The 25,718-nt window shown below is 34.7% G+C and overlaps 4 protein-coding genes and 1 pseudogene across 4 annotated transcripts in view; 4 read left to right on the forward strand and 1 right to left on the reverse strand.

Moving 5' to 3' along the window:
• The window catches only part of LOC136823935 (uncharacterized), a 400,726-nt pseudogene that overhangs the window by 355,787 nt on the left and 19,221 nt on the right, over positions 1–25,718 (forward strand).
• Positions 1–25,718, reverse strand: part of LOC136823936 (UBX domain-containing protein 7-like) — a 55,291-nt gene that overhangs the window by 21,223 nt on the left and 8,350 nt on the right. Inside the window, exons 2-6 of the mRNA XM_067080094.1 lie at positions 22,598–22,668; positions 22,247–22,327; positions 21,794–21,915; positions 21,334–21,480; positions 20,513–20,603 (exon numbers count right to left, since the gene is read on the reverse strand). Of these exons, the coding sequence (XP_066936195.1) occupies positions 20,513–20,603; positions 21,334–21,480; positions 21,794–21,915; positions 22,247–22,327; positions 22,598–22,668 (512 nt within the window). The remainder of the gene's footprint in view (positions 1–20,512; positions 20,604–21,333; positions 21,481–21,793; positions 21,916–22,246; positions 22,328–22,597; positions 22,669–25,718) is intronic.
• LOC136823946 (ficolin-2-like) lies at positions 1,030–4,282 on the forward strand. The gene is made up of 4 exons (XM_067080103.1): positions 1,030–1,571; positions 2,028–2,239; positions 2,726–3,065; positions 3,931–4,282. Exons 1-3 carry the CDS (start codon positions 1,142–1,144, stop codon positions 3,056–3,058), a joined length of 975 nt encoding a protein of 324 aa, XP_066936204.1. The 5' UTR covers positions 1,030–1,141; the 3' UTR covers positions 3,059–3,065; positions 3,931–4,282.
• On the forward strand, positions 8,565–10,799 carry LOC136823945 (ficolin-2-like). Its single transcript, XM_067080102.1, has 3 exons — positions 8,565–9,059; positions 9,818–10,029; positions 10,145–10,799. The coding sequence occupies exons 1-3, from the start codon at positions 8,606–8,608 to the stop codon at positions 10,472–10,474; spliced, it is 996 nt and encodes a 331-aa protein (XP_066936203.1). The 5' UTR covers positions 8,565–8,605; the 3' UTR covers positions 10,475–10,799.
• Positions 16,087–17,991, forward strand: LOC136823944 (ficolin-2-like). Its single transcript, XM_067080101.1, has 3 exons — positions 16,087–16,643; positions 17,165–17,376; positions 17,500–17,991. The coding sequence occupies exons 1-3, from the start codon at positions 16,190–16,192 to the stop codon at positions 17,827–17,829; spliced, it is 996 nt and encodes a 331-aa protein (XP_066936202.1). The 5' UTR covers positions 16,087–16,189; the 3' UTR covers positions 17,830–17,991.

Here is a 25,718-nt window from a genome sequence, read left to right on the forward strand (position 1 = left end):
GGAAAGGAGGGACGTTTTATTACTTGGATGTTCACAAGATGATCTCATTTCTGAAAACTGTTTTCTAATTAATGTCCAATGCGGATAATCATTGCATTTGGAAGAAGTTTACTAGCTCAAAATATTTTTAACAATTTGATTTTTGATTTTTACTACTTTGATTATATTCTAAGCAGACAAATTAAAAGCAGCCCATAGGGTTGCATCATTGGATAAAGAACTCAAAACTCTTTGTAACAAGGAATGTATAACCAGATGTTTTGATAAATGGAATCCAAGTACAAGAATCTCCTTTCAAAAATATTGATTTTTGCACATTTTTTGCAATATTTTCTGAATAAAGAACCTCATGTAGCCGGCCCCGTAGCAGGCCAGGGGTAGGAGATATGCAAAAACCGATTTGAAATTTGGAATCATCATGAAAATCTGATCTAAAACAAGTTATTATCATTAAATTTTTCATTCAAAGTTCATTCAAATTCAGACATTTTCGAATTATTAATTTTCCTTGGTTTCAAAGATTTTAGTGAAAAAACAGCCTCCTATACCAGGCCAAGGGTGAGAGCTATGACAAAACGAATTTCAAATTCAGAATCCGCTTGAAAAACTGATTTAAAAAAGATATCACGTCACTAAAAAGCTAATCAAAATAGAAAATTTCAAAATACATTGACTTTTGGCGGTTTTGGGCGGTTCTCTGAAGAAAAAAAAGGGTCTCTGGTAACCGCCCAGATATGGAAAAACGGATTTCAAATTTGGAATCAGCATGGGAAATTAATTTTAAAAAATATGGTTAAACTCAAAAAGTGTAATTTTGGACCCCCCTAGATTTACAGTAAAGACACTTTTCCGGACCATCATTGGCTATTTAAAATATGCAAAAATCATAACCCAGCTGGACCTGAACATTACTTGGACGTTCAACCAACGCTGTTGGATGTTATTGACATTCGTTGACAGCTTGAAGTATATCGAAAATATAGTAATAACAACAAAACAACAAAAAAGAGAAATCTCATAGTTTAAATAATTCACGTCAATGACCTATCACTGACCATTCGTAAAAAAACTTTAAACATATAGCAAGACTATAAAGAGAGAGGGCTATCCCTATATTTATATTTGGCGATCCCCATCAAAAATGGGAAAATACAACTTGATCTTCATATTAGTTGTTTTGGCTGTGCATGCTTCCTGCATCTATGCACGGGAGTCCTACAGCTTATATCTTCGATTAGAGAAAGAAAATTACGCCGTTAAAAATGGTTCCAACTTACCATCTACAGAATTTGTTATCGAAGGCTCAGAAATGGAATGTTGGTTCAAATGTCAACTCGATTATTTGAGATGCTTCACTCTTGAAATTCTGAAGTTGGGTTTAACAAGCTGGTTGTGTCGATTTTACAATGTCGATTTCATGAAATTGAGTTATGAATCAAAAGAGTTGTCAATGGTTTATTCTTCTACTGCACGAAGTTGTTTAGAATTGTTGGAAAGAGGCTTCACATTGGATGGTGTGTATAAAATACTGACCGTTGGAGAAGAAAAGGAAGTCTACTGTGATATGACTGGTAAATAAAGTTCTATTCCATTTATCTGACAAATTTTTGCCAAATTAGCCTAGGCCGAAATTTAACATTGATCTGAACATTAGATCGCTAAACGTTAATTACACTCGAAAAGATGTAAAAAAGAAGAGAAAAGAGAGAAAAAGAGTGGACAAGCAAAGGGAGAAACTAAATTTGCTTGATGTAGATGGGGCTTTAATTTCAAAACAAAGGCCGAACGAAGTCCAAACCAGGCTCTATCAACTCAAAGTCATCTTTTAAAAAGAACAAAAACATAGCAAAAACAAAAGTAACACACAAAAAGACATAGACAAGCTAGACAAGCAAGCCAGATCAATATTCACGCGGTCCAAATTGCGTCAGAACAAAAACACAAAATTTCCTAGAAGGAACCTTGCTCCTTCAAAGAAAAAATGACCGAGGGACTTTTTACTAATACAGCGAGCTTGTGTGTTTTAGGAAGAGGGTGGACAACGATTCAACGCCGATTAAACGGTGACATTGATTTCAATCGAGGTTGGCAATCACACAAAGAAGGGTTTGGCGATGTTAATGGTGATTTATGGATTGGTTTGGAAACCATTCGAGAAATGAGTGCGTTGTTGAACAACACTTTGATTCGAATTCAAGGAGAAAGTTTTAACGGAGATCGAAGATTTATCATTGCAAAGGTAAAATTATACACATATTAACCATTAGCGTAGTAGGTTTTACAGGAGACTGTTAACGAATATAAGAGAAAAATTCTTTTCAACAAAGGTATCAAAAAGAAGAATTGTATAGGAGCACACTCTTGTGAAAGGGAAATACCTCATATGAAAAAGAGTTTTTTCGGGAATTTGCTTGGTTTGTTTTTTTGTAAGGCAGCCTTAAAATACTGTGCACTGAGAAGAGACTTTCCGCGTAAATTCATCACCAGTCCCCTCAAAAGTCAACAGCGCCGTTAAGAGTTGAACAGTGCATACGGTATAATATTTGAAGTTTTTGCTTTAGGTTATTATGAGTAGAATACTTACTTACATCAAGCAAAAAATGTCAGTTTATCAAACTTCAGAGTGTTAAATTTTTTTCGAGACACATTCCTTTGAAACTTTTTGTAACCGGGAGCCTAATTAACTTCAAACGAATTATACCATCTTTTCCCGTTTAATGAATAGGGATTCTACATCGAAGACGAACAAAAGAAATACAAATTGCATTCTGGGACAATGATCAATGATGAATGGAATATCGGACGTGATTGGACATATCAAGATGGTGAAATGTTCACAACACGAGATGATGATAATGATAAAAAAGGTGGTGGTAATTGTGCACAAGAATTTGCTTGTGCTTGGTGGTATAGGAGCTGTTTCGCAATGAATCCTAACAGAGCACCAGCAAAACAACAAGAAACAACATTTGCAGGCGGTATCAGCTGGCCCGCCTGGTTAGGCGATCACTTCCAATCAATGAAAACCATAAATATGGCAATAAAGAAAATGACCTAAACAAAAGGTTCCTTTTTTAATAACAACAATTTATTTACGAATAATTTGACCGAAATTTAATCAATGAGCCTCATTTATTCAAAAAAATAATAATCGGACGGTACCGAATAAATAGGGGATATATTTTTTCTCGTTTAGAGTTTTCTATATTTTCCTCGCCTATATGTAATATTGTACCGGTAAAAGTATGATGTCTGATTTATCGTCAACTTGAAAAATATCTACAAAAACATTTTCTCCCTCCATTTGTGTCTTTTCTATGTGTTGCTTTTCTCTTCTTGTTTTTTTCTCTCTCTACTTTGATAAAATCAACATCAACACATTCGAAAAAAATAATCAAACGACCGTTGAAAAGGCAAAAACATTTCTGATAGGTTGTTGCTGTGTATATCTAAGCATAAAATCGTAAAACCTATGATATCTCGCTTACCAGACCCCTTTTTTGAACGCAGCCTCTTGTAGTTTTACGGTACAATACGATTAACAGCATTTATGTACGCCTTTTTGGCCAATTAGATTGCTCATATTTTTTTTCATGTTGACAATAAGTCTGTTTAAAAAAATAATTGGAAGTTTTCTACATTTTGAAATAATGCTTTTGAGTGAAAAAGATATCGTTAAAAAGGTAATACTCTGTTTGAAAGTTGATTGTAAGGGGCTTATTTCAAGCCTATAGAACCTTTTAAAAAATCCGAGAAAAAAAATTTGAAAAAATGAAAACAAAAAAAAGAAGACTTGATCAAAAATTTTAAAATTAAAATTTTTATTAATTTAAGTTCATTAGTTTATTTAGTTTTATCTAAACTGCAAAGAACACAATAAACCCTATAAGTACCATCACTTAGTGACTTCAAATTATCCATTTTATTTAGATTTCACATGCACGTTCGCACCCTAAATAACAATAAAATGGCAATCTGGACAGTTTTTCATTCGAACGTGGTTTCCTTCGGACCTAGATCGAAGGATGATGATGGTTAAAAAAACGGGACGATACCGATCAAAGATGTAAAGAAATTATGTAGCTGAAGAAGTGCCATAATGGTCTCTAAAAGGCTGTATTTCAACCTGTAATTTTCACATAATATATATAGCACAAACGTAAAGCTTACACTAGAGCCCATCTATATTTCATTGGGCAAACACCTTTGTAGTTAATAACAAATATTATTCTGTAACTGTAAGCATACTCTTTTTATCGTAAAAGAAATTTATAACAAGCAACATGCTGAATGGACCTACCTGATGATGAAACTTAGATAGCAATAAGGAGAAAAACAATCATTAAGAAAATATAGCGGTTAGCGAAAATCCATTAAATTTCATCATTGATTGTTGATGGGGGAGGGGTTTAGGGGAAAAGTAATAGATAGTTCCGGTTGAAAAATTGGAAAAGTTTTATTGACAATTGAATCATGCTTGATGGTGGCATTGTTATCAATAATTTTTTAAGTGAAAAAAACAAAGAAATATATGGAAAAAGCCCAGTTCAAATCTGCAAAAACGGCGATTTCCGGCATACTTCCGGCATTTTCGGCCGGAAAAACATGATTCTCAAAAATCCGTATCGGCCATACATAGGGCATTGCTGATACACATTGTGCAAAAATCCGGAAAAACGATTAATGAAATCTCGACAAAATGGCAACAAACCAGTTTTGACGGCATATTATCGGCATTTTTGGCCGAAATTTATTTTCTTTTCTTCAAAATCAGGCTCCGTCACATTTTAGGTATTGCCATTTTGCATCAATGTGCAAAATTTCATGAACAAATATAAAATACAGCTCGAGAAATTCAAGAATAACCGTTTTTCCGGCGATATTCGGCTGTTCCGGCGATTTTTAGAAAGTCCCGAAACTCAGTTTTATTGACAATTGAACCATACTTGATGGTTGGCATTGTTATCAATAATGATTTTGCGTGAAAAAACAAAGAAATATCAGGAAAAAGTCCAATGAAAATCTGCAAAAACGGCGATTTCCGTTATATTTCTGGCATTTTCGGCCAGAAAAGAATTTTTCTCAAAAATCGAACTCGGCCATGTTTTGGGCATTGCTATTACGCATCTTTGTGCAAAAGAAAACAGAAAAAACTAATGATGAAATCTCGAGAAAATGCCAAAAAAACGGTTTTTCCGGCATTTTGGGCCGGAAAAAATGTCTTTCGAAAATCGGGCTCCGTCACATTTTAGGTATTGTCATTTTGCATCAGTGTGCAAAATTTCATAAAAAAATATAAAGTACAGCTTGAATTTTCAAGAAATGCTGTCTTTACGGCGAAAATAGGTTGTTCCGGCGATTTTTAAATAGTTCCGGCTTCAAAAATCAATTTTATTGAAAATTAAAACATGCTTGATGGTGGGCATTGCTATTAATAATGTTTTTGAATGAAAAAACAACCAATTATAAGGAAAAAGTCCAATGAAAATCCAGAAAAACGGCGATTTTTTTCTCAATAATCGGACTCGGCCATGTTTTGGGCATTGTTATTATGCATCTTTGAGCAAAAAATCAGAAAGAACTAATGATAAAATCTCGAGAAAATGCCAAAAAAAGTTCGAAAATCGAACTCCGTCACATTTTTGGCATTGCCATTTTGCATCATTGTGCCAAAAATTAGAAAAAACTAATGAGCCAATCCTGGGAAAGGCTGGTAACAGACGGACGAACGGACGAACGGACGGACATCGGTTAATTTATAGGACCTCCAAGGTAGGTCCAAAAAGAGCATAATGGCTTATATTAGCATAAACAACAAAGAGCAGTCCGAAGATTGAAGCCTTTTACTAATTCCCCGCCACTAGGTTGAATCGGGAAGATTCTTCCGAATTGAAAAGAAACATCCCCAACGAGAAGAATGAGCTCGAATTGTTAAGGATTTCATCCTTATCAGGAAGTCGAAAATTGACTCAATCTCACGCGAGAGGGAGTGTAAGCTCCGGACCACTATACAGAGCTCTAAGAAAAATTGAAGAAAGAAAAACGAATAAAAACGAAAAAGAACGACGAATAACGACAAAGAACGACAATAAAGAACAAAACAACAAATTTTCAAAAAATTTAATACTTTTTAGAATAATTTGCTTAAAATATAATTTGAAATTTGGCCCTTTATCGTTATTGTTTGTCGTTAATCGTAATATAAGTGCGAGTTTGTTGATCAAAAACTTTGGTATTAGAAAGCAATGTAAAGAAATGTAAAGACATAATTTATTCATTCATTTAGTGATTCCCTAGACTGGAGTCGTTTATAATGTGTGTAATACTAATATTACCAATACTAATAATAATAATAATACGGGATTTAGTTTGTATAAACGACTGGAAGAATCCGGTGTTCCAGCCTTATAGATACAGGGGCTAGCTACGCAGAAACTTGCGTAGCGAGAAAACATGTTATCAAGCAGCAACAAACTCTCAAAACGAAATCAACTCAAATGAAAAACTTTCAATACACAAATCCACACATTTTTTTTCTCAAGAATTATTTTGAGCAGGAAAAAATTATAATTACAATATTGACACTTTTCTTTTGTTTGGAGTTAGTGCACAAAGGTTTCTAGACGACTAAAATTGTCCCATTCATTACTTTTTGCTTTATTTCTACTATGTATAAACACTATTAGTCGTCTAGCTTGCTAGACTAGTGATTCCCTTATCATTGTTGAAAACAAGAAAGACGGTCTTTGAAAAAAAGAAAATACAGTGGACTCCCTCTTATTGGAGCTTCGATTATTCGGCTCGTTCTTTAATTCGAACTAATTCCCAGTCCCCGTCGTAGGGGGAATTTTGTTCGATTTTTTGAAATCGCTCGATTGTTTTGTTAGAAGCACTTGTTATAAGATAAATAAAAAATAATAAATAAAACAAGCTAAAATTTTCATTAATTTTTGCCCCCATAATTTTTGCCTGAGACCGTCATATTTGTCCGAAAATCACACCAAAGTGTCCGAAAGAAAATTGGAAACATCGTAATTTCGATTTCTCTTAGGTTGAAGTTTCCGAAAATGTATAACAAGTGCTTCTAACAAAACAATCGAGCGATTTTACAAATTGCCCCCTACTATAGGAGAAACCCTCTTGAAATACTTTCTATGATTCGGATCTCTCTGTAATTCGAACAAATAAGATTCCCCGTCGAGTTAGAATAAGCGGGAATCAGCTCTTATTGGTTCTTGTTTACCAGGCGGGATTTTTTTTTGTCAGAAACACGATAAATAAAATTGGGCAACGGTTTGATAAAGTCGCAATCCCCTGAAGCTTTCTCTCATAGAAAAGAAGACACTCGTTTAAGGAGGTGTGTCGCCAAATAAGTAATATTTATCACACGATACAGGGTACAATAGGCTATATTTTTCGAGTTCAGATTTTTTGTTATATTTTCCGAGCCTTTAGGCGAGACCAATTTAATTTGTTGTTCTACGGGCAGATCTTTAGAAAAACATGGGTCGGTCGGTCGGTAAAATAAGAATAAATTTTTCCTTTATCAGGGTTGGTCCCGAAAATGTTTTCAAAAAAATATCTGGATCAAAAATTCACTTTTTTTTTATCTTCGATGAAGATGAAGATTATGATAAAATTCTGGTGTATGGAATGCTTGATTTTCTAAATTTTTCAATTTCTTGAATTAATTTTCAGTTCATTCAAATTTAATTCTTGCAAATAACTAGTGTGTAAAATATATCGTAGTGAAAATTCAATATTATTGTTTTTTATTTTATTTTAGCAAAAATGGGGTCGGTCGGGCCCGTAGAACAACAAATTAAATTGGTCTCGCCTAGCTTATGAATTTTTAGGCGAGGCAAATACAGAAAATTCTGAACGATAAAAATATAACCGATATATTGTACGAGTAATAAAAGTGTGATGACTGGTTTACCGTCAACTTGTAAGATATCAACAAACTTCTCACTCTCCATTGTGTCTTTTTCTATGTTTCCTTTTTTCTCTTGCTGTTATTCTCTCTCTCCTCTATTTTGCTGAATGAAATCAACATCAAGACATTCGAAAAAAATCGAACGGTCATTAAGAAGATAAAAAATATTTTCATAACTCTTTATATAATCTGTTGTGTATTATGAATGAAAAGGAAAACATTTCTTAGCATAAAAGTGGACAAATTATACGCTTATGATGAAGGCGGCCTTGTAATTATGTATGTATGGTACAAAATGAAGTACAGCATTTATGTACGCGTTTTTAGCCAATCAGATTGCTCATATTTCAAGTTGATAATAATTTTTTAAATTGTTTGACATCTTTAATTATAAACAGCAGTTTAAATTAAAAGAAAGAGACTTTGATTTATTATTTATAACTTTAAGTTTCTCAAGGTCGCCATCAACGTTATTAATTTAAAAAAATGTTGAATTGAGAGTGTTAAATTTTCAATCAAAACTTATGACACATTACAAAATAGACTCATGAATCATAGTATTGTGAATTTTGAAATTTGAATCAGATTACAAATCCAAATAAAATTTTTTTCCTCAATCTTTAAATCGCAAAAAAAAAGTAAACGCAGAACGTAAGAAGAAAGTAAGTAATGTTCTCTGCAAGAATACAAATGGACATGTATAAAATCTTAATTTGTACCTTAATGATTTCCCTTATCATTAATGGCACTCTTGCGCAAGAAATGCAACTTAACTCTCATTTTCGCCTGGAAAAAGAAAATTACACCATTAAAAATGGCTCTCATATACCATCAGAAGAATTTGTTATCAAAGGCTCGGAAATTGAATGCTTGTTAAAATGTCAACTCAATTATTTGGTGTGCTTCACTCTTCAAATTCTGAAGTTGGGTTCAGCAAGCTGGTTGTGTCGATTTTACGACGTCGATTTCATGAAATTGAGTTATGAATCAAAAGAGGGGTCAATGGTTTATTCTACTACTGCACGAAGTTGTTTAGAATGGTTGGAAAGAGGCTTCACATTGGATGGTGTGTATAAAATACTGCCCGTTGGAGAAGAAAAGGAAGTCTACTGTGATATGACTGGTAAATAAAGTTCCCATTAATTTTCTAGACTACACTATACAGAGCTTTTCATTGACTGAACAATTGAATAGCAAAGTGAGACTAAACCAAATACTGAAGGCGTATTTTCAAATTTCTCATGGCAATCAGAAGTGATGCCTCAAAATTTGCGTCGCATTTTGGATGATGGATCGAGTTTAGCACTTCGTCGCATTTTACTTTATTCGAATTCTGGAGGTAAAAGTTAGTTTCAATCCAGCGTTTGTATGAAAACTATGCATGTCGCGGAACTAAAGTAGGAGGGAGAAATGAGTTGCTTGAAGAATTACATACCTTATCGGGGGAAAAAATGTCGGGGGAAGGTGACGAAATTAGTGCTTTAAACGTCGAATTACAAGATCTTTTTTCGAGCTAGTGAAGGAGACCATTTCGGTAGGACAATTTAGTTGAGTGAAAGTGACTAAATTGTAAATTTCGTCGGGGAAAAGTAACGAAAATGCCTCTAGGTGACGAAATTTTTCCCCGACGAAAAATAAAACCCGACTAAATAAAACTCCGACATTTTGTTCCGCGATAAGGTAGTAGATTCGCCTATAGCCTTCGACCTTGTTGAGCTATACCAACTAATCAGTCGACTAAGGAAACAGAGTTTTCAATAAGAGCCCATTGTTCCTTTAACAATAGCAGATCTGGCATGCAATGAACCGCAAATCAAAGACAAGCAGACTCTTATTCTCAAGATTTCGTATCGTTATAACCTGTTCGCTTGTGTGTTTTAGGTGGCGGTTGGACAATGATTCAACACCGATTAAACGGTGACATTGATTTCAATCGAAGTTGGCAATCATACAAAGAAGGCTTTGGCGATGTCAATGGTGATTTTTGGATTGGTTTGGAAACCATTCGAGAAATGAGTGTGTTGTTGAACAACTCTTTGATTCGAATTCAAGGTGAAAGTTTTAACGGAGATCGAAGATTTATCATTGCAAAGGTAAAATAATTGGTTATTTGCATTCTTACTTATTCTGGCGTTTTATTTCTAAGTATTCGACTGATTCTTAACGTTTAAAATGTCATCAGAAAGATTTTTTCCGTTTAATGAATAGGGATTCTGCATCGAAGACGAACAAAAGAAATACAAATTGCATTCTGGGACAATGATCAATGATGAATGGAATATCGGAGGTGATTGGACATATCATGATGGTTTAAAGTTCACAACACGGGATGACGATAACGATTCAAAGGAGCATAACTGCGCTGATGAACACAGTAGTGGCTGGTGGTATAAAGGTTGTTATGCAATAAATGCTAATAAAGCACCAGCAAAACAACAGCAAACAACATATGCAGGTGGTATGAGCTGGCCCGCCTGGCTGGGCAGTCACTCTCAATCATTGAAAGCAATGAATATGGCAATAAAGAAAATGACCTAATCAAAAGCCTCCTTTTTAATAACAACAATTTAATTAGATTAATTTGACCGAAATTTAATCAATGAGCCTCATTTAATCAAAAAAAATACGTAAGTAATAGTTATCGCACAGTACCGAATACAATATGGGATATGTTTTTCTCGTTTAGAGTTTTCTATAATTACCTTAGCGAGCACCTCACTAAAAACCGGGATTTTCTATTTCGTTAATTGCGTAAAAAAACGCGGGTGACGTTTAGTATAGGCTATAATTACCTCGCCTATATCTAATATTGTACCGGTTAAAGTATGATGTCTGGTTTATCGTCGACTTGAAAAATAGCTATCTTTTTCTCTATTTTGTTTTTCTCTTCTTGGTTTTCTCTCTCTCTATTTTGATAAAATCTACATCAACACATTCGAAAAAAACATTTCTGATAAGTTGTTGTGTATTGCAAGCGAAAAGAAAATTTCTAACCATAAAATTGTAAAATCTACGATATCTCGCTTACCAGACCCCGTTTTTGAACCCAGCCTTGTAATTTTATATAGGATATGCCCCCTGTCATAATTGTCACAATTGAGTGCATTTTCAAGCAATCTAGAGCTCAAATTTTCAAAATTCCCCCCTCGGGCCAATCCGGTTGGCCCTCGCAGTGTCACTAAACTTCAGCCCCAATATGGAAATACTTCCTACGGCACTGCTTTGAGTGAAAAGATATCGTAATAAAAAAGTAATACCCTGTTTCAAAGTTGATTGTACACGCTTTTTTTTTTATAAGAATACACTTTATAAGAATGTCCATGATGAAAATGGCCAAAAAATTAAGAATATGCTAAGAATATCACCATCATGGAATTTTGAGACGTATGTACTAAATGTTAAGTCTAGTCTGAATTAGGATCCTAACCTAAGAATACTGTAAGGATATTTCAGGATGATTTTCCCAAAAAAGTTAAGAATATCCATGATGAAATGGATTTACACCATTCTTATAAAAAAAAAAGCGTGTAAGGGGCTTATTACAAGCCTTTTAAAATGCTTTTAAAAATCCGCAAAGAAATTGAAAAAATGAAAACGAAATACAGAAGAATTGATCAAAAATTTCCAAATTAAACTTCCCTGAGAGTGGGACCTTAACAGATTTCAAATAATCTATTCAGAATTTGCTAAATCTTGGTTAAATATTCGGGCGATAGGTCCAGTTCAAACATTTTAAGCCTAATTTTCAGAGAAAACTTGAGAAACGGAATTCTTTCGCGACAGACTTCAAGAAAATACTGGTTTTAAAGTTTCTTTCTTTTTATTATATAAGTTCATTAGTTTTTTAGTTTTATCAGATTATTTAAAAAAACGGAGCGATACCGATCAAAGATATAAAGAAAATATGTAGCTAAAAAAGATGACATAATGGTCTCTAAAAACCTGTATTTCAACTTAAAATTTTCACATAATTTATATAGCACAAACGTAAAGCTTACACTAGAGCCCATCCATATTTCATTGGGCAAACACCTTTGTAGTTAGTAACAAATATTGTTAACACGTTATTGTTATTCTGTAACTGTAAGCATACTCTTTTTATTGTAAAAGAAATTTATAAAAAGAGGATAATGGCTTACATTAGCGCAAACAACAAAGAGCAGTCTGAAGATAATACAGAATAATGTTCGAACTCGATACTTTTTTCCGGACACCCGGTCATTTGCCCTTAAGGGTGTTTATTTCAGCTAATGGATTTCTTTTGCTGTTGTTCAAAATAATCTGCATAATTAGCGGGATTCGGATTTCCTAGCAATTCCAATGATATAACCGCATCACGACCGCATCGTTAGATAAAACCCCTGAATGGAAAAAAGTAAAAAATGTAATCTGCTTTTCCCGAAACTCGACCAAATTATTATCAGAACAATTCAATATCATTATGAGAATTTTTAGACAATAAAATGGTGTAAAATTTGTTAATTCACACTAAAAGTTTAGAGAGCAATCTGAAAAAAACGAAAAACACAAATCCCCTTTTATGGTCATAGCATATAAAAACCAGCCAAGATTCACCGATTGAGTTCGAATTAGCGAGAGTCAACTGTATCTATGTTCGAAATGGCTCTTGCTGGCTCTCGTTTACCAAGCAGATTTGTTTCGTAAAAAAACAAGGTTTTGGTCAACGGTCTGATAAACTCGCCAACCCCTGAAGCCTTCTCTCAAACAAAAGAAGACATTCGCACTGAAAGTTTTAGCGGTTCATTTTAGTACTTTTAGAGGTTCTAATAATCGCGTTTACCTTTAGATAACAAATTTGTCCCTTTTCGGGAATAAATATAGTCCTTTAAGGATTAAAATGATACCTTCCGTGGTACAATTTTTTTTAAACCGTTAAGGTAATTTTAAAACACCCTTCTCATTCGCCCAGTAGAAAGACCTTGGGATGTCATTTGAAAAAACTTAAGATTGAACGGCAAGACCTTGAGGAGTCTAGTTTGGCATGAACGAGCACGCAAGACAGATCATAAAGGTCTCTAATTGAACATTTATGCTCTGTGTTAGGGAATCGTTATAATCCAAGACTCTGAAAGTTATTTTTCTAACCGTATTTCCGCTTGAAACCCTTTAAAGCTAAGTTAATTTCACTTAAGCTATCCTTTAGCATAAGGTTGTTTCATAGATGTTATCATGGGTTGGAGTTATGCTGCCTTTGAAGCCTCGGGGATAAGGCGACAAAATAATACCTTTAGAGGTATCTTTAATCGTGTCTATGATTCTTGCCTAATCGTGGAGTTTCGCTACTTTTGATACCTTAGAGATAAAAATTCGAACTCTTTGAGGTATTTTTGAATGTTTTCTTGCGGGAAAACAGGCGACAAAAAAATACCTTTAGAGATACTTTTAATCGCGTCTATGATTCTTGCCTAATCGTGTCTATGGAGCTTCGCTACCTTTGATACCTTAGAGATACAAATTCGTACCCTTCCTGATAAAATCGATGCTCTATGAGGTAACATTCCAAAGAGTCCTGGGACGGAGAGAACGACGGGACGTTGTGAGAAAATGAAAACAATCATATTTCCGCGGTATAATTCCAGCACTAGAAAGAGTAAATTCTCCTTAAAGTCCGAGAGAAACCCAAACTCCCGCCTCTTTCAAAAATATACTTTTTGATTGTGCCGCTCATTTGCTCTTTGTCTGTCAATCTGACAGGTCGAAGCTCTCGTTCGCAAATTATTTAAAGTCCGAATTTTAGCCGCCCGCTAGATTATCTAATAACTTTTTTTTTGCGATGCTGAAGAAATCCAAAAAATTTTGGGGATTGATCAACTCTCCCAAATATCCCTGCTGGAGAAGATCAACATTCGGTTCAAAAGCATATTGAAACCCTGAAATCACAAACCTATTGTTCTAAGCAAAAGAACGACTCATTTGGATCGACGAGCAAAATTGATCAAGGATCGCATATATGTCAAAATTCTGATTGAAATATACCCAAACCTTGCGAATGGCGAACAGGTAAGCAAAATTCGGCTAATTGAATCAGGCGGGGGGGGGGCTATTAGGCAAAATTGGGTATGGGGACGTACGACTGGTCACAGTCCCCTTTTTAGGCTCTGAAGATATCTGACAGGGCCCAAATTAACTGGAAATAGGGAAATAGTTCTGATAGGGTCCCGATTTTACCAAAAATTCATATCTAACAGTGTCAACTTTTCAAACTACAGCGGCACGTCCCCGTCGGCCGTCAAGGTCAGTGCCCCCAGGCATCTAATATGTTACTTTGCAACAAGCGTATATAGCATCATTGAAATATCATTGAAAGTAAGAATATAATGAACAAAGGTTTTACAAAATGTAACTTTCTTTTTCAACAGAGCGCTGTTGTGGGAGTATTAACGTTACCGGTACTATTTCGAGAAGATACCAAAAATTACTATGGAATCGAGAACGCGCCCTCTCCTCGAATCGGTCATGCTAACCCTGACACTTTTGAGGATCAAGATTTCTTCATTCACCTAGATGGCATCACCATAGGAAAGTCAAGAGATCCTCTGACGGCATTGCCCTATGAAATTGCTCAGTCTTATACAGAAAAAATCTTATAGAATCGGTTTACTAGTTTTGTTAATTGTAACTTTTATTTAATTTATGATACATCATTCCATTTATTGAATTATCTGGCTTTCTTCTATATTTATCAATATTGTAAATTTCATTTAATACAATCTACAAAAATAAAGATAGGAGCTTTGATCTCCCGTATTAACTTTATGAGTTATTCGTTCAATTAGTATTCGCTTATTCTAGTGAAGAAATGATAGGAAATTCAAAATACCTAGGAGGTTTAAGGAAAATACCTTTTTCGCACCATCACATGTAAGTGATGAAAAACAACCCCGTGGGTAAAAATTAAAACCGCTTTATCGGCACTTTTGTATCCTTTTGGTGGTGTTTTTAAAGCACATTAATGGTATATCAAACAAATTTTACCCTAAAAGGGTCGTTTTGCGGTATCGTTTGAAAACTACCTTTTTGGTGACTTAGGAATACCTTTTCGGAGACAAAAAAAAATTTCTTTTGGAAGTATTATTTTCATACCTCAAAAGGTACCTAAAAGTACCTTTAAAGGGTCGTTTTGCGGTATCGCTAAAATAAACCCACTCCGGAAATGGTCGTGGAAGGTAAATAACTGATGCCTATTGTAAAAGAGGGTAAATAAATACCTTTCACCGGGTAGTTAAGAAATCCACCGGGTAATCCCTTCCTAATTTTACTTTCCCCATTCCCAATTAAAAACTTCCCTGTTTGGAAACTTCTTCTCGATCGGGAAACAAAAATCTGTTTTGTTTACAAAAATTCAACTTCCCGTTCGGGAACAATGAAAAGTTCTTGACCAAAACGGGAAACAGAAAAGTGATGAAATTTTCAATCTGGAAACAGTTTCCTTTTTGGGTTATTTTCACCTTCCCGTTCGGGAAATATTTCCCGTTAAGGCAATAGTTATCATTTCTATGTAGTGGCTCCGACTGTTTGTGTCTTTTTCTATGTTTTTTTTTCTCTTGCTGTTATTTTCTCTCTCCTCTATTTTGATGAATGAAATCAAAATCAAAACATTCGAAAAAAAAATCATTAAATGGAGATGGTTCTCCTTAAAGCAATACTTCGAAACAATCAAAACTAAATAAAGAACTTTTCTGATTGGTTGAAGAAAGAGAAAATATACGAGACGCGTGCTATTTAATTTTTATCAGCTGGATTTCGTTTTATTTCAGGTGAGGGGATATAGTATAGTGTTAATTATAAGAACTTTCTAAATTAGGAAGGGATTTTTACAGATTTTTATTTTACTAAATTGAAACACTCAAACATTGTAGCAAAAAAGTCGATAACATCTCGGGAAAAGTGTAAATGTCGTAAATAGTGTTTTCATTTTGGCGAGATCGTATGCTGTCTCGAAGTAGAGCTTTAAGGAGAACATTCTCCCTTTAAAAAGATCAAAAAATTCTTTTTATGACTCTTATAAAAGAGCTGTTGTGAGTGAAAAGAAAAAACAGCAGTTTTTAGTTTTCAGTTCACCAATAACGTCAATTCAGACCATCTTGAATTTAAAGTGTTAAGTTTTCAATTAAAACTTATGACATAGTTCAAAGAAATTTTAATTAGATTTCCAATCCTAAAAAAAAGTTAATTCCTCACTCTTATAATCGCAAAAAACATTCAACGAAGACTGTAAGCAGAAATTAAGTAATGTTCTCTGCGAGAATACAAATGGACATGCATAAAGTAATAATTTGTAGCTTAATGGTTTCCCTTATCATTAATGGGAATCTTGCACAAGAAATGCAACTTAACTCTCATTTTCGCCTGGAAAAAGAAAATTACATCATCAAAAATGGCTCTCATATACCATCAGAAGAATTTGTTATCAAAGGCTCGGAAATTGAATGCTTGTTAAAATGTCAACTCAATTATTTGGCGTGCTTCACTCTTGAAATTCTGAAGTTGGGTTTAACAAGCTGGTTGTGTCGATTTTACAATGTCGATTTCATGAAATTGAGTTATGAATCAAAAGAGGGGTCAATGGTTTATTCTACTACTGCACGAAGTTGTTTAGAATGGTTGGAAAGAGGCTTCACATTGGATGGTGTGTATAAAATACTGACCGTTGGAGAAGAAAAAGAAGTCTTTTGTGATATGACAGGTAAATATAGTTAAGTTATAGTTAATTAATTTTCTAGCCTAGACTATACAGAGCTTTTCATTGACTGAACAATTGAATAGCAAAGTGAAACTGAACCAAATACTAAGGGAGTATCTTCAAATTTCTCTTGGCAAGCAAAAGTGATGCCTTAAAATTTGAGTAACATTTCGGATGATGGATCGAGTTTAGCACTTCCTTAGTTTTCGTGTTTTAAATTATTCGAGTTCTGGGGGTAAAAGTTAGTTTCAATCCAGCATTTGTATGAAATCTTTGCATGTCGCACAGCTAAAGTGGGATAAAAGTGCCTTGAAATCCGGTATAAGAGATTCACCTTTAGCTTCCACTTTACCTTATTGAACTATACCAACTAATCCATCGACTAAAGAAACAGAGTTTTCAATAAAAACCCATTGATTCTTTAACAATACCTTTAACGTACCTGTATTGCAGTAAACCGCGACAAGCAGACTCTTATTCTCAAGATTTCTTTTCGTTATAACCTGTTCGCTTGTGTGTTTTAGGTGGCGGTTGGACAATGATTCAACGCCGATTAAACGGTGACATTGATTTCAATCGAGGTTGGCAATCATACAAAGAAGGCTTTGGTGATGTCAATGGTGATTTTTGGATTGGTTTGGAAACCATTCGAGAAATGAGTGTGTTGTTGAACAACACTTTGATTCGAATTCAAGGTGAAAGTTTTAACGAAGATCGAAGATTTATCATTGCAAAGGTAAAATAATTGGTTATTTGCATTCTTACTTATTCTGGCGTTTTATTTCTAAGTACTCCACTGATTCTTAACGTTTAAAATGTCATCAGAAGTTTTTCTAATCATTTCCCGTTTAATGAATAGGGATTCTACATCGAAGACGAACAAAAGAAATACAAATTGCATGCTGGGACAATGATCAATGATGAATGGGATATCGGACATGATTGGACATATCATGGTGGTTCAATGTTCACAACACGGGATGACGATAATGATAAAAAAGGTGGTAGCAATTGTGCACAAAAATATCCTTGTGCTTGGTGGTATGTGAATTGTTATGCATTGAATGCTAACAGAGCACCAGCAAAACAACAACAAACAACATATGCAGACGGTATCAGCTGGCCCGCCTGGTTGGGCGATTTCCAATCGTTGAAAACCATAAATATGGCAATAAAGAAAATGAATTGAATGTCTTATTGATGTATTCTAAAAAGATTTTATTTATATAAATTCTGTTCAACTTTTTTTTGAAAAATCATATTAAGTTTGTATGTAAAATTTGTGTTTTATGTTCTAGTATGGTATTTTGCATTAGATTTTCATTCCAGAAACAGTCAATTGTCTCAAGTTTACATTTTATTTCAATTGCTAACACACCCTTTGTTAACCTATCCGTTCACCAAATTTTGAAGAAAAGTTCAGATAGAGGCTCAGATTATTCAACATTCTTCAGAACGCTTTCCCAATAAAAAGAGTCAGAATTTCAACCAAGAGTTCACCGATACCCAGCTGGTACACAACATTGTTTCCACGTTCATCTAGCATTCACAACGTCCATTTAACGTTGGATTAACGTTGAAATAACGTTGTGTGCCAGCTGGGTATCTTTTCACTGTCCCAGCAAGATGCTTTCTAATTTTTCTTTTTCCCGAGTGGTAACACACACTAGTCATTATTACACGTTTTTTATAAAAGAACATCCAAAGGCTTCAAAAATTTTGGATGTTCTTTTATTATTAACTTTTTAAGATTTAAGCCTAAAAATGTTCTTAACATGTTCTTAATTTCACCATTTTGTGTGAGTATTTTGGTCCATTTACCTAAGAAATCGGGTGTTTTTGAGTCCGCGAAGCTTTAAAATGTTCTAAACTTGTTCTTAGTATTTTATCCATCGAAGCCTTATGTTCTTACATAGTTTTTTCTTATAAAAAAAACATGTATACATCTAAAAATAATCAGCAGAGTTGATACAAATCTAGCTGTAGAAAACGTCGATGCAGAGATTTTCGTAAACTCATGAGAATCGAAATCGCTTTCATCTTCTCAAACAAGTAGCTGTGACCGGTTCTAGGAAAATTGCCCCCGAGAAAATTGCCCCCCGGAAAACTGCCCCCGGAAAATTGCCCCCCGGAAAATTGCCCCCTAGGAAAACTGCCCCCTAGGAAAATTGCCCCCCAGAAAATTGCCCCCCAGAAAATTGCCCCCTAGGAAAATTGCCCCCCGGAAAATTGCCCCCCCCCCCCCGCCATCTTTTTTTCCACTTTTTTATAAAATCCAATGAAACGTCAAATGGCCATTGTAGCTGTAAAATTAAGTAGTTTTGAATTACTCTTAGGGTACCTAGTAAACGGGGGTCAGCGGGGGTGGATTGGAAAAAAGGCTAAAACAGCATAATCCGTACAAAAAAGAAGTTTCAGATTTCGAAAAATTGATAAGCGGAGGAGGGGTTGGATCAACAATGTCCTGGGTAGAAAATTTTCGAAAATAGATTATTTTGGTGGGAACTTTTTTTGGGGAATACTGTAATTAATTTTTTAACTGTGGTTGGAATTAATTTTAGCGAATGACAGCACAAATCTGTTCTATTTCATCTTATTTTGAGCAACTTTGTTGAATTTCAGGGGTTATTTAGCCAAGAAAACTGAAATTTTAATTTTGGTGGAACTTATTTTGGCGAGTTAGTAAAAATTAGTTCCCTTAGCTTAAGATAGCACGGATAGGGCGCTTAGGGTTAAGAAATGGGGAAAGATTTTTTGAAAGTGATTTTATTATCGACTACTCGACTATCTTTCTCCACCTCATACAAAACTTGTAAAAGTCGTTTTTGAGACGTCTTTTTTCTTTAAGAAAAAACTAAAAACTAAAACATGCAAAGCAGATCAATGGTCAGCGTGAGGAATATAGTAAGAATGAAGTTATCCATTCCATATGACCAAGAAATTTTGTAAAACCATAAAGAAAATACTTGAATAGCGAAAGAAATACAGTATAAAACACATTGAAATTGACTATCGCTAAACAGAGAAAACGCTTTCTCTGTATTCCCTGTTTAAACCACATTATTCCTTATAAAAAGCGTCAACTTAATGAAAATTACGGCTGCAACCTGCAACCGTTGGACCAAAATATAGCCCCAAAATATTCTAGATCTCTTAATCCGTTAAGACGCGATCACGTAAAATTTCGTAATCCAAAATCTCCCAAATGTTGAAAATTGAGTTAGATTTAGTCTCGAAAAATGGAAAAATAGGGGGCAATTTTCCGGGGGGCAATTTTTCCTAGGGGGCAATTTTCTGGGGGGCAATTTTCTCCTGGGGGGCAATTTTCCTAGGGGGCAATTTTCCGGGGGGCCGTTTTCCGGGGGGCAATTTTCCGGGGGGCAGTTTTCCGGGGGCAGTTTCCGGGGGGCAGTTTTCTCGGGGGCAATTTTCCTGACACCGCTGTGACCGTTGTGACAGGAGAGGAGATAAGATTTTCCTAGGTAAAGTACCCCCTAAAAATAGTACCCCCGACAGCAAAACAGTTCTCCCCTAGGTATTAAGGAGTGATGGTCAAGTGGTCTAGCGCGTCAGCGTCTCAAACCAGGAGCTCGCGGTTCGAATCCCCGCGCTCCTTCCAATGTTCCGTTCAGTTCATAGATAGCCGAGCCGGCTGGTTGTGGGCCCCGTGAAAACAATCGAAAGACTATCCAAAAGTCCTAGATTACTGGGCAATCTACGTACAATATTGACGCTATCTATCTATCTATTTACCACATAATTGATTTACCATACTTTAAAAAATAAATGTCGTTTCATTTAATGACAATGTAAACAGAAGAACCAGACTTATTCGAAGAGAAAGAGATCATAATAACAACAAGACAACTTACCAGTCCGAGGGTCAATGATAGCTAGATGTGGATAATTGTGGATTTGATAAAATGTTGCATAGTGCTGGCCTTCGTCTGTATCATTATGAACCTGGGTACGAAGAAGAAGAAGCTGTACCCAGCTGGCACACAATGTTGTTTCAACGTTCATCTAACGTTACATGGACGTTGTGAACGTTAGATAAACGTCGAAAAAACGTTGTGTGCCAGCTGGGTATCTACTTTCATGCTTTATCTCTGCTAAAGCCGGATGTAGCCAAACACGCCATCTTTTATCACTCTGCTGGTCAATCACTTACCACTTTTGCGTCTCTGGGGAAAAGAAAAATGCCGTCCCTCAAGAAAAAAATCTCCTCTCAAATTCCCCTTAAAAGTCGACCACGCTGTTAACGGTCGATATGTGTATTAGCAGCTCCCTTCAAAAGAATAAGTAGGTGGCTATTATATGATAAAAAACGTCCCCACTAAACGCCAAAATGTTAATTTATTTTATATCCATAGGGGGTGGACGAACATTTTCCAGGGGGTCTAGAGAGAGTGTTTTTCATTTTTCCAGGGGGGTATAGGAGAGTGATTTTCATTTTGCAGGGGGAAAAATTTTATTCTAAAATTTCCATGAAATAAAAGACTGATCTTAGTTTGTCCACCGTCACTTTAAGGTATGAAAAGAAATTTTCCAAGGTTTTCTTTTGAAAATTTAGCTATTTTCCAGGGGGTATCCGCTAATTTCAAATAAATGTCTTTTGACTTGAAAAGGTTCGTTCACCCCCCCCCCCTGTATGGAAATTTAATGGAATGGCCAGGAATGGCCCAATGTTTACCTGCCAAAGTACAAAGTTTTCTTTCAATACTTCTCGCACAACTTTATTAGACCATACGTCTCGATTTAATATTTGACAAGGAAATTCCATTGCGTTTTGAATGTTGACCAGTAGCCATTTACATTTTGCAGTACAACTATTTCTAGCCTGTAAAAAGCACAAGTAGAAGTAGAAATCAATGATTTATAATACCGGGTGTGCCACAAAAAAGTTTCTCACTTTAAAACTATTTTTCTAGAAATCTAAAAATTTTAAAAGAGCCATTCCTATTCCATTGGAAAGAAGAAAGATAAACTTAGATTTTGATGGGTCATTTATTAAATTCGATTCATTAGATCAAAAGTTATGCCCAAATGAATAAAAAAGTTTCAAGTTGGAAAAGCACAATAATTTCAAGCTTAAAGCTGGATAAAATAAAGAAAATTAAAGCACTTTGAGTTAGAAATAAATAATCTGATACCGATTGGAAATTCCCAACGTGTATGATATCAACAGGTGGACGGAATAATTCGTGAAGCCTTTGACGTTTTCTGGCATTTCTTGCTGGTTGAACTCCTTGCTGTAATAGTTTCTCGTGCTCCTCTATGAGCAAAAAAGTGGAAAGTATATACAGAACTATAATTACAGATATCATACCGGGCGCACCAGAAAAAATATATACAGGTTTGTCAAGGTATTGTAGGCTTACAGATAAAATTGTTTTGTTTCTTTGTTATTCTATAGAGGAAAGCCTAAAATTTAGCTATACAAAATTTCAAGATCGGTTAATTAATTAGCAGTAGTTATGTTAAACTGAAAACTTTGACCTACCTAAAAATGTGAAAATTCATCGAAAACTCGAAAAAATTCAAAAAGAGTGGAGGGTCAATAGAAAAAGAAGATATAAACTAACAAGAATCGACCTAGCTTTTACCTGCTTCTTTTTTGAAGTCGCGAAAGCCATCAAATGCATTTCTTGCTGCACTTCGTTGCCTTCTTTGAGGATATGGAAGTGCTAGAAAAAAAGGAGCAGCACTACCTTCAATTATGGTCAACATTTATGGATAGTTGCTTCAGTAAGTTTTATTAAAAAACAGAGCTTTGGAGGTTGATTCAAGATATCGAAGTTTTCAGGTCTTGACGAGCAAAATTTTAAAAAGAAGATGCTTGATGAGTTGATGTTTTTATAATGACATTTTTCAATTCAATCATCCAATAGTCCAATAGTCAACTTATATTTGTATAATGATGAATTTCCAAAACAATAGTTTTTCTTGTATCATACCATGGTATTCATCCTCGACAAGAACAGCTTGTTTTTGTGGAATAGGAGCTCGAACTTCATCATCCATTCCACTGTAAATTAACAAAAAATAATAAAATTATAAAAGCTTAATAATGTTTTTTGTCTTCCAAGAACAATTTTAGGACGGACCCCTGATGTTATTTAGGTTAGATTATTCGACCCATCACTAAGATTTAAAGTGGTATTTTTAGTTTGACTGTAAAATTAAACGGTTAAACTAGGAATTATCAGGCTAAATAAAGACCTACACGCTTTTTCTATAAGAATTGTGTCTTTTCATTTCATCATGATTCATGGATATTCTTTACCTTTTTGGGGAAAATCATCCTAAAATATTCTTAGGGTATTTTCTTAGGTTAGCGTCGAAATTCTACCAAAATTTAACAAGAAATACACACCTGAAGCAAAAAATGGCATTTTTGTGAAAGTTTCGAGCCTTACTTTACAGTTGAAATTGCTCTGTAAATGGCATCTGACCCAAGAATACTATATACTGTGACTGTATGTGACCTTCTTTCACTCCAAATCAACCAATTGTACTTAAATTGAAATGGTTGACTGAATGGGTGTTGAATATTTGCAATTTTCTTATTTGACTTTTGACAGACATAATTGCTAATCACAATGTTGAAAAACTCATTTCTTTTGGCATCAAAACAAAAATCTCACCTACATTATTCATTAGAAAGTTTGCTACTTCAATCGTGGGTGACCCTAAAGCTTATCTTTTAGCTGTTTACCCAAAAATAGGGTAGGGCACCAATCCTTTCCCTAGATTTCTCCATATTTACGAACAATTGACAATTGACTGTACACTTTATTAGGGGTTTTATTAAAGGAACCCTATGTCAACAATAGTAATGGGAAAAACTTCAAAATGTGATGTCTAAAGTTTAAATAGAAGGATGTTGGATCACAAATTTGATGGAGAATACGATGAAAAGAGTTTGAGGCTTTGTGTTGACTTCCAAAACTGACATTTTTCGACCATTTTTCCACTCACTGATGACGTAACCAAAATAGGAAATTTGCAATATCTTGAGTGTGGTCTCTGGGTGTGGGCAGTCTCTGGGTGGTCTTGGTTAAATACCTCTTTGCTTTGCAAACGGAGTACAGGAATTTTTATATTGATTATCATTTTTTATCAAAAAGTATCATTATTTTGGTGCTATGTCAGTTGAGTACACAGCGGCATTTTCGATTCCATTTTCGACCTGACATCTCTGCAATAGAAACTATGACTAATGACAAATCATACTTCTTTCGAGTTTTTCACTGACAGTGATTTTTGAATGAAGGATGGTTTTTTTGTTTCTAACGATACTTTGGTGACTGTTTCTGATCTTTGGGTATTCATCTAATTCGGTGACTTTTCTTTTTCGAAGGTCAAGCTTAACTCGTTTCTCTGGAGCATGTCTGGACAAACAGTACAGCTTTCAGCTGGACGCAAGAGATCAGAGTTTTTATTTTTAACTTTTACTTCAATCCAGACCTGTTCGATAGAGGTGTTGTATTTCTCAATAATGCCGAGTCTCCTTTTATGGGTAAGCTTTTCTCGGATGTAAAAATCTACCATACCACCTTTCTTTGATCTTTGACCATTTTCTTTTGTTCATAGGACAATTTTTTATAAAAAATCAAATTTAAAATCGCACCGTGAACTCTGGACTGTCAGGGTGTCGTCCAGAGGGTACTAATCAATAAATTCTATCAATATTATTAAAGTAATCGATAATGATCGAAGTAATCGAAGGACCACTTATCGATTAATAATCAAATTTCGAGAACAAAATTTGAGAAAATTTGACAGTATTTGATCAGGGGAGTGGTGCAGTTACTCCCTGACACTAGGTGGAGTAATTGCAAATTTTGACCTTTCTTGCTGACACCACCACCTTTGCAGTTACTTCATGGTGGAGTAACTGATTTCACTCCTTGAAAAGGTATATACCACCCCTTTAACCAACAAAAGACAAACAATGACGATGGAATTTTGAGGCTGAAATTCTCTGAAAAAATAAGGAATATCCAGGCTTTGAGCTAAGTTAATCTTGTTATAAAAAGAAAACGTGTATATCATAATAAAAACCAATTCCCCTTCAAAAATACAGGAACTGAATTTTCTTTAAATATAAAAGAATATTTTCCTTTGAAAGTACGGATGAACAGAAATATTTTAGGAAATTGCCCCTGAACAGACCTAATAGTAAATCACTAAGGCTCAGTGACTCTTACTATACAAGCAAATTGAACCAGCATAATTTGATGCAAGTTTCAGGTAATCTAAACAAGTCTAAAATACTTTCTACCAAGGAAAGTCAAATATTTATTTACAAGGAAAGTGGAAAAGGTTTTGCAAAACTTCATTATGTAAAATGTAAACAATAAACAGCACACCCTTTGGGCGCCCCCCTAACTAATAGAAAATAAAATATAGTATTGAAATTTTTCAACAAATTCTCAATGTTTCAATGCAGTCAGTTCTTAAAAGCTGTAGTAGGTGTCTCTTGCACTGGTAGTAAAGAAGTAAGGAAAAAAACATGAACTCAGAAATTGCAAAAACTAAAATGATGTATACAACAAAGATTGTATTACTGTATTGTCTTATTCTTTTACAAAGCCTCTTGTTTTTGATTGCAATGGAAGAGAAAAACATCACCTGTGGAAGGTACACCCCCTTAATATTGGGAGGACTTCCCAAAAAGTCGAGTGATGGGTATTCGATCACCCATAAAATTGATAGGTGGTCACTGACCATCTTCAATTAGGAGGATAAGTGGTTGTAAAGATATTCAAATTTCGGTGTTGAAAATTTGACTAAAAGTGTCATAAAAAAGGTTAGAAAAATAGCTTGGAAAAATTCAAAATATGTGTCAAAAAAGAAAAAAAAATTCCAGTCATGCTTCCGCTCTAATTTTGAATATCTCTTCTTCTATAGCTATTATAGACTTTAGATTTGGAGGGAGCATTCTTTTATGATGTTAATATCGTTAACATATAAATACCGTTATATAAAAAGAAGTAATATATTTTTAAGTTTATCAAAATAACGAAAAAAAAGAAGAAAAAAAGAAATTTAAAAAAAGAAGACCTTGCATTG

The sequence above is a fragment of the Clytia hemisphaerica genome, unplaced genomic scaffold (genome assembly GCF_902728285.1).
Source record: "Clytia hemisphaerica strain Z4C2 unplaced genomic scaffold, Clytia hemisphaerica genome assembly, whole genome shotgun sequence".
NCBI classification, from domain to species: Eukaryota; Metazoa; Cnidaria; class Hydrozoa; order Leptothecata; family Clytiidae; genus Clytia; species Clytia hemisphaerica.

What these genes read in the sequence shown, in the direction of transcription:
- LOC136823944 (XM_067080101.1), top strand. Translation starts at nt 16,190, where the DNA reads ATGTTCTCTGCGAGAATACAAATGGACATGCATAAAGTAATAATTTGT. An exon ending in AGTCTTTTGTGATATGACAG is followed by an intron (nt 16,644 to 17,164) that starts GTAAATATAGTT and finishes TGTGTGTTTTAG; the next exon opens with GTGGCGGTTGGACAATGATT. An exon ending in GAAGATTTATCATTGCAAAG is followed by an intron (nt 17,377 to 17,499) that starts GTAAAATAATTG and finishes TTTAATGAATAG; the next exon opens with GGATTCTACATCGAAGACGA.
- LOC136823945 (XM_067080102.1), top strand. Translation starts at nt 8,606, where the DNA reads ATGTTCTCTGCAAGAATACAAATGGACATGTATAAAATCTTAATTTGT. An exon ending in AGTCTACTGTGATATGACTG is followed by an intron (nt 9,060 to 9,817) that starts GTAAATAAAGTT and finishes TGTGTGTTTTAG; the next exon opens with GTGGCGGTTGGACAATGATT. An exon ending in GAAGATTTATCATTGCAAAG is followed by an intron (nt 10,030 to 10,144) that starts GTAAAATAATTG and finishes TTTAATGAATAG; the next exon opens with GGATTCTGCATCGAAGACGA.
- LOC136823946 (XM_067080103.1), top strand. Translation starts at nt 1,142, where the DNA reads ATGGGAAAATACAACTTGATCTTCATATTAGTTGTTTTGGCTGTGCAT. An exon ending in AGTCTACTGTGATATGACTG is followed by an intron (nt 1,572 to 2,027) that starts GTAAATAAAGTT and finishes TGTGTGTTTTAG; the next exon opens with GAAGAGGGTGGACAACGATT. An exon ending in GAAGATTTATCATTGCAAAG is followed by an intron (nt 2,240 to 2,725) that starts GTAAAATTATAC and finishes TTTAATGAATAG; the next exon opens with GGATTCTACATCGAAGACGA.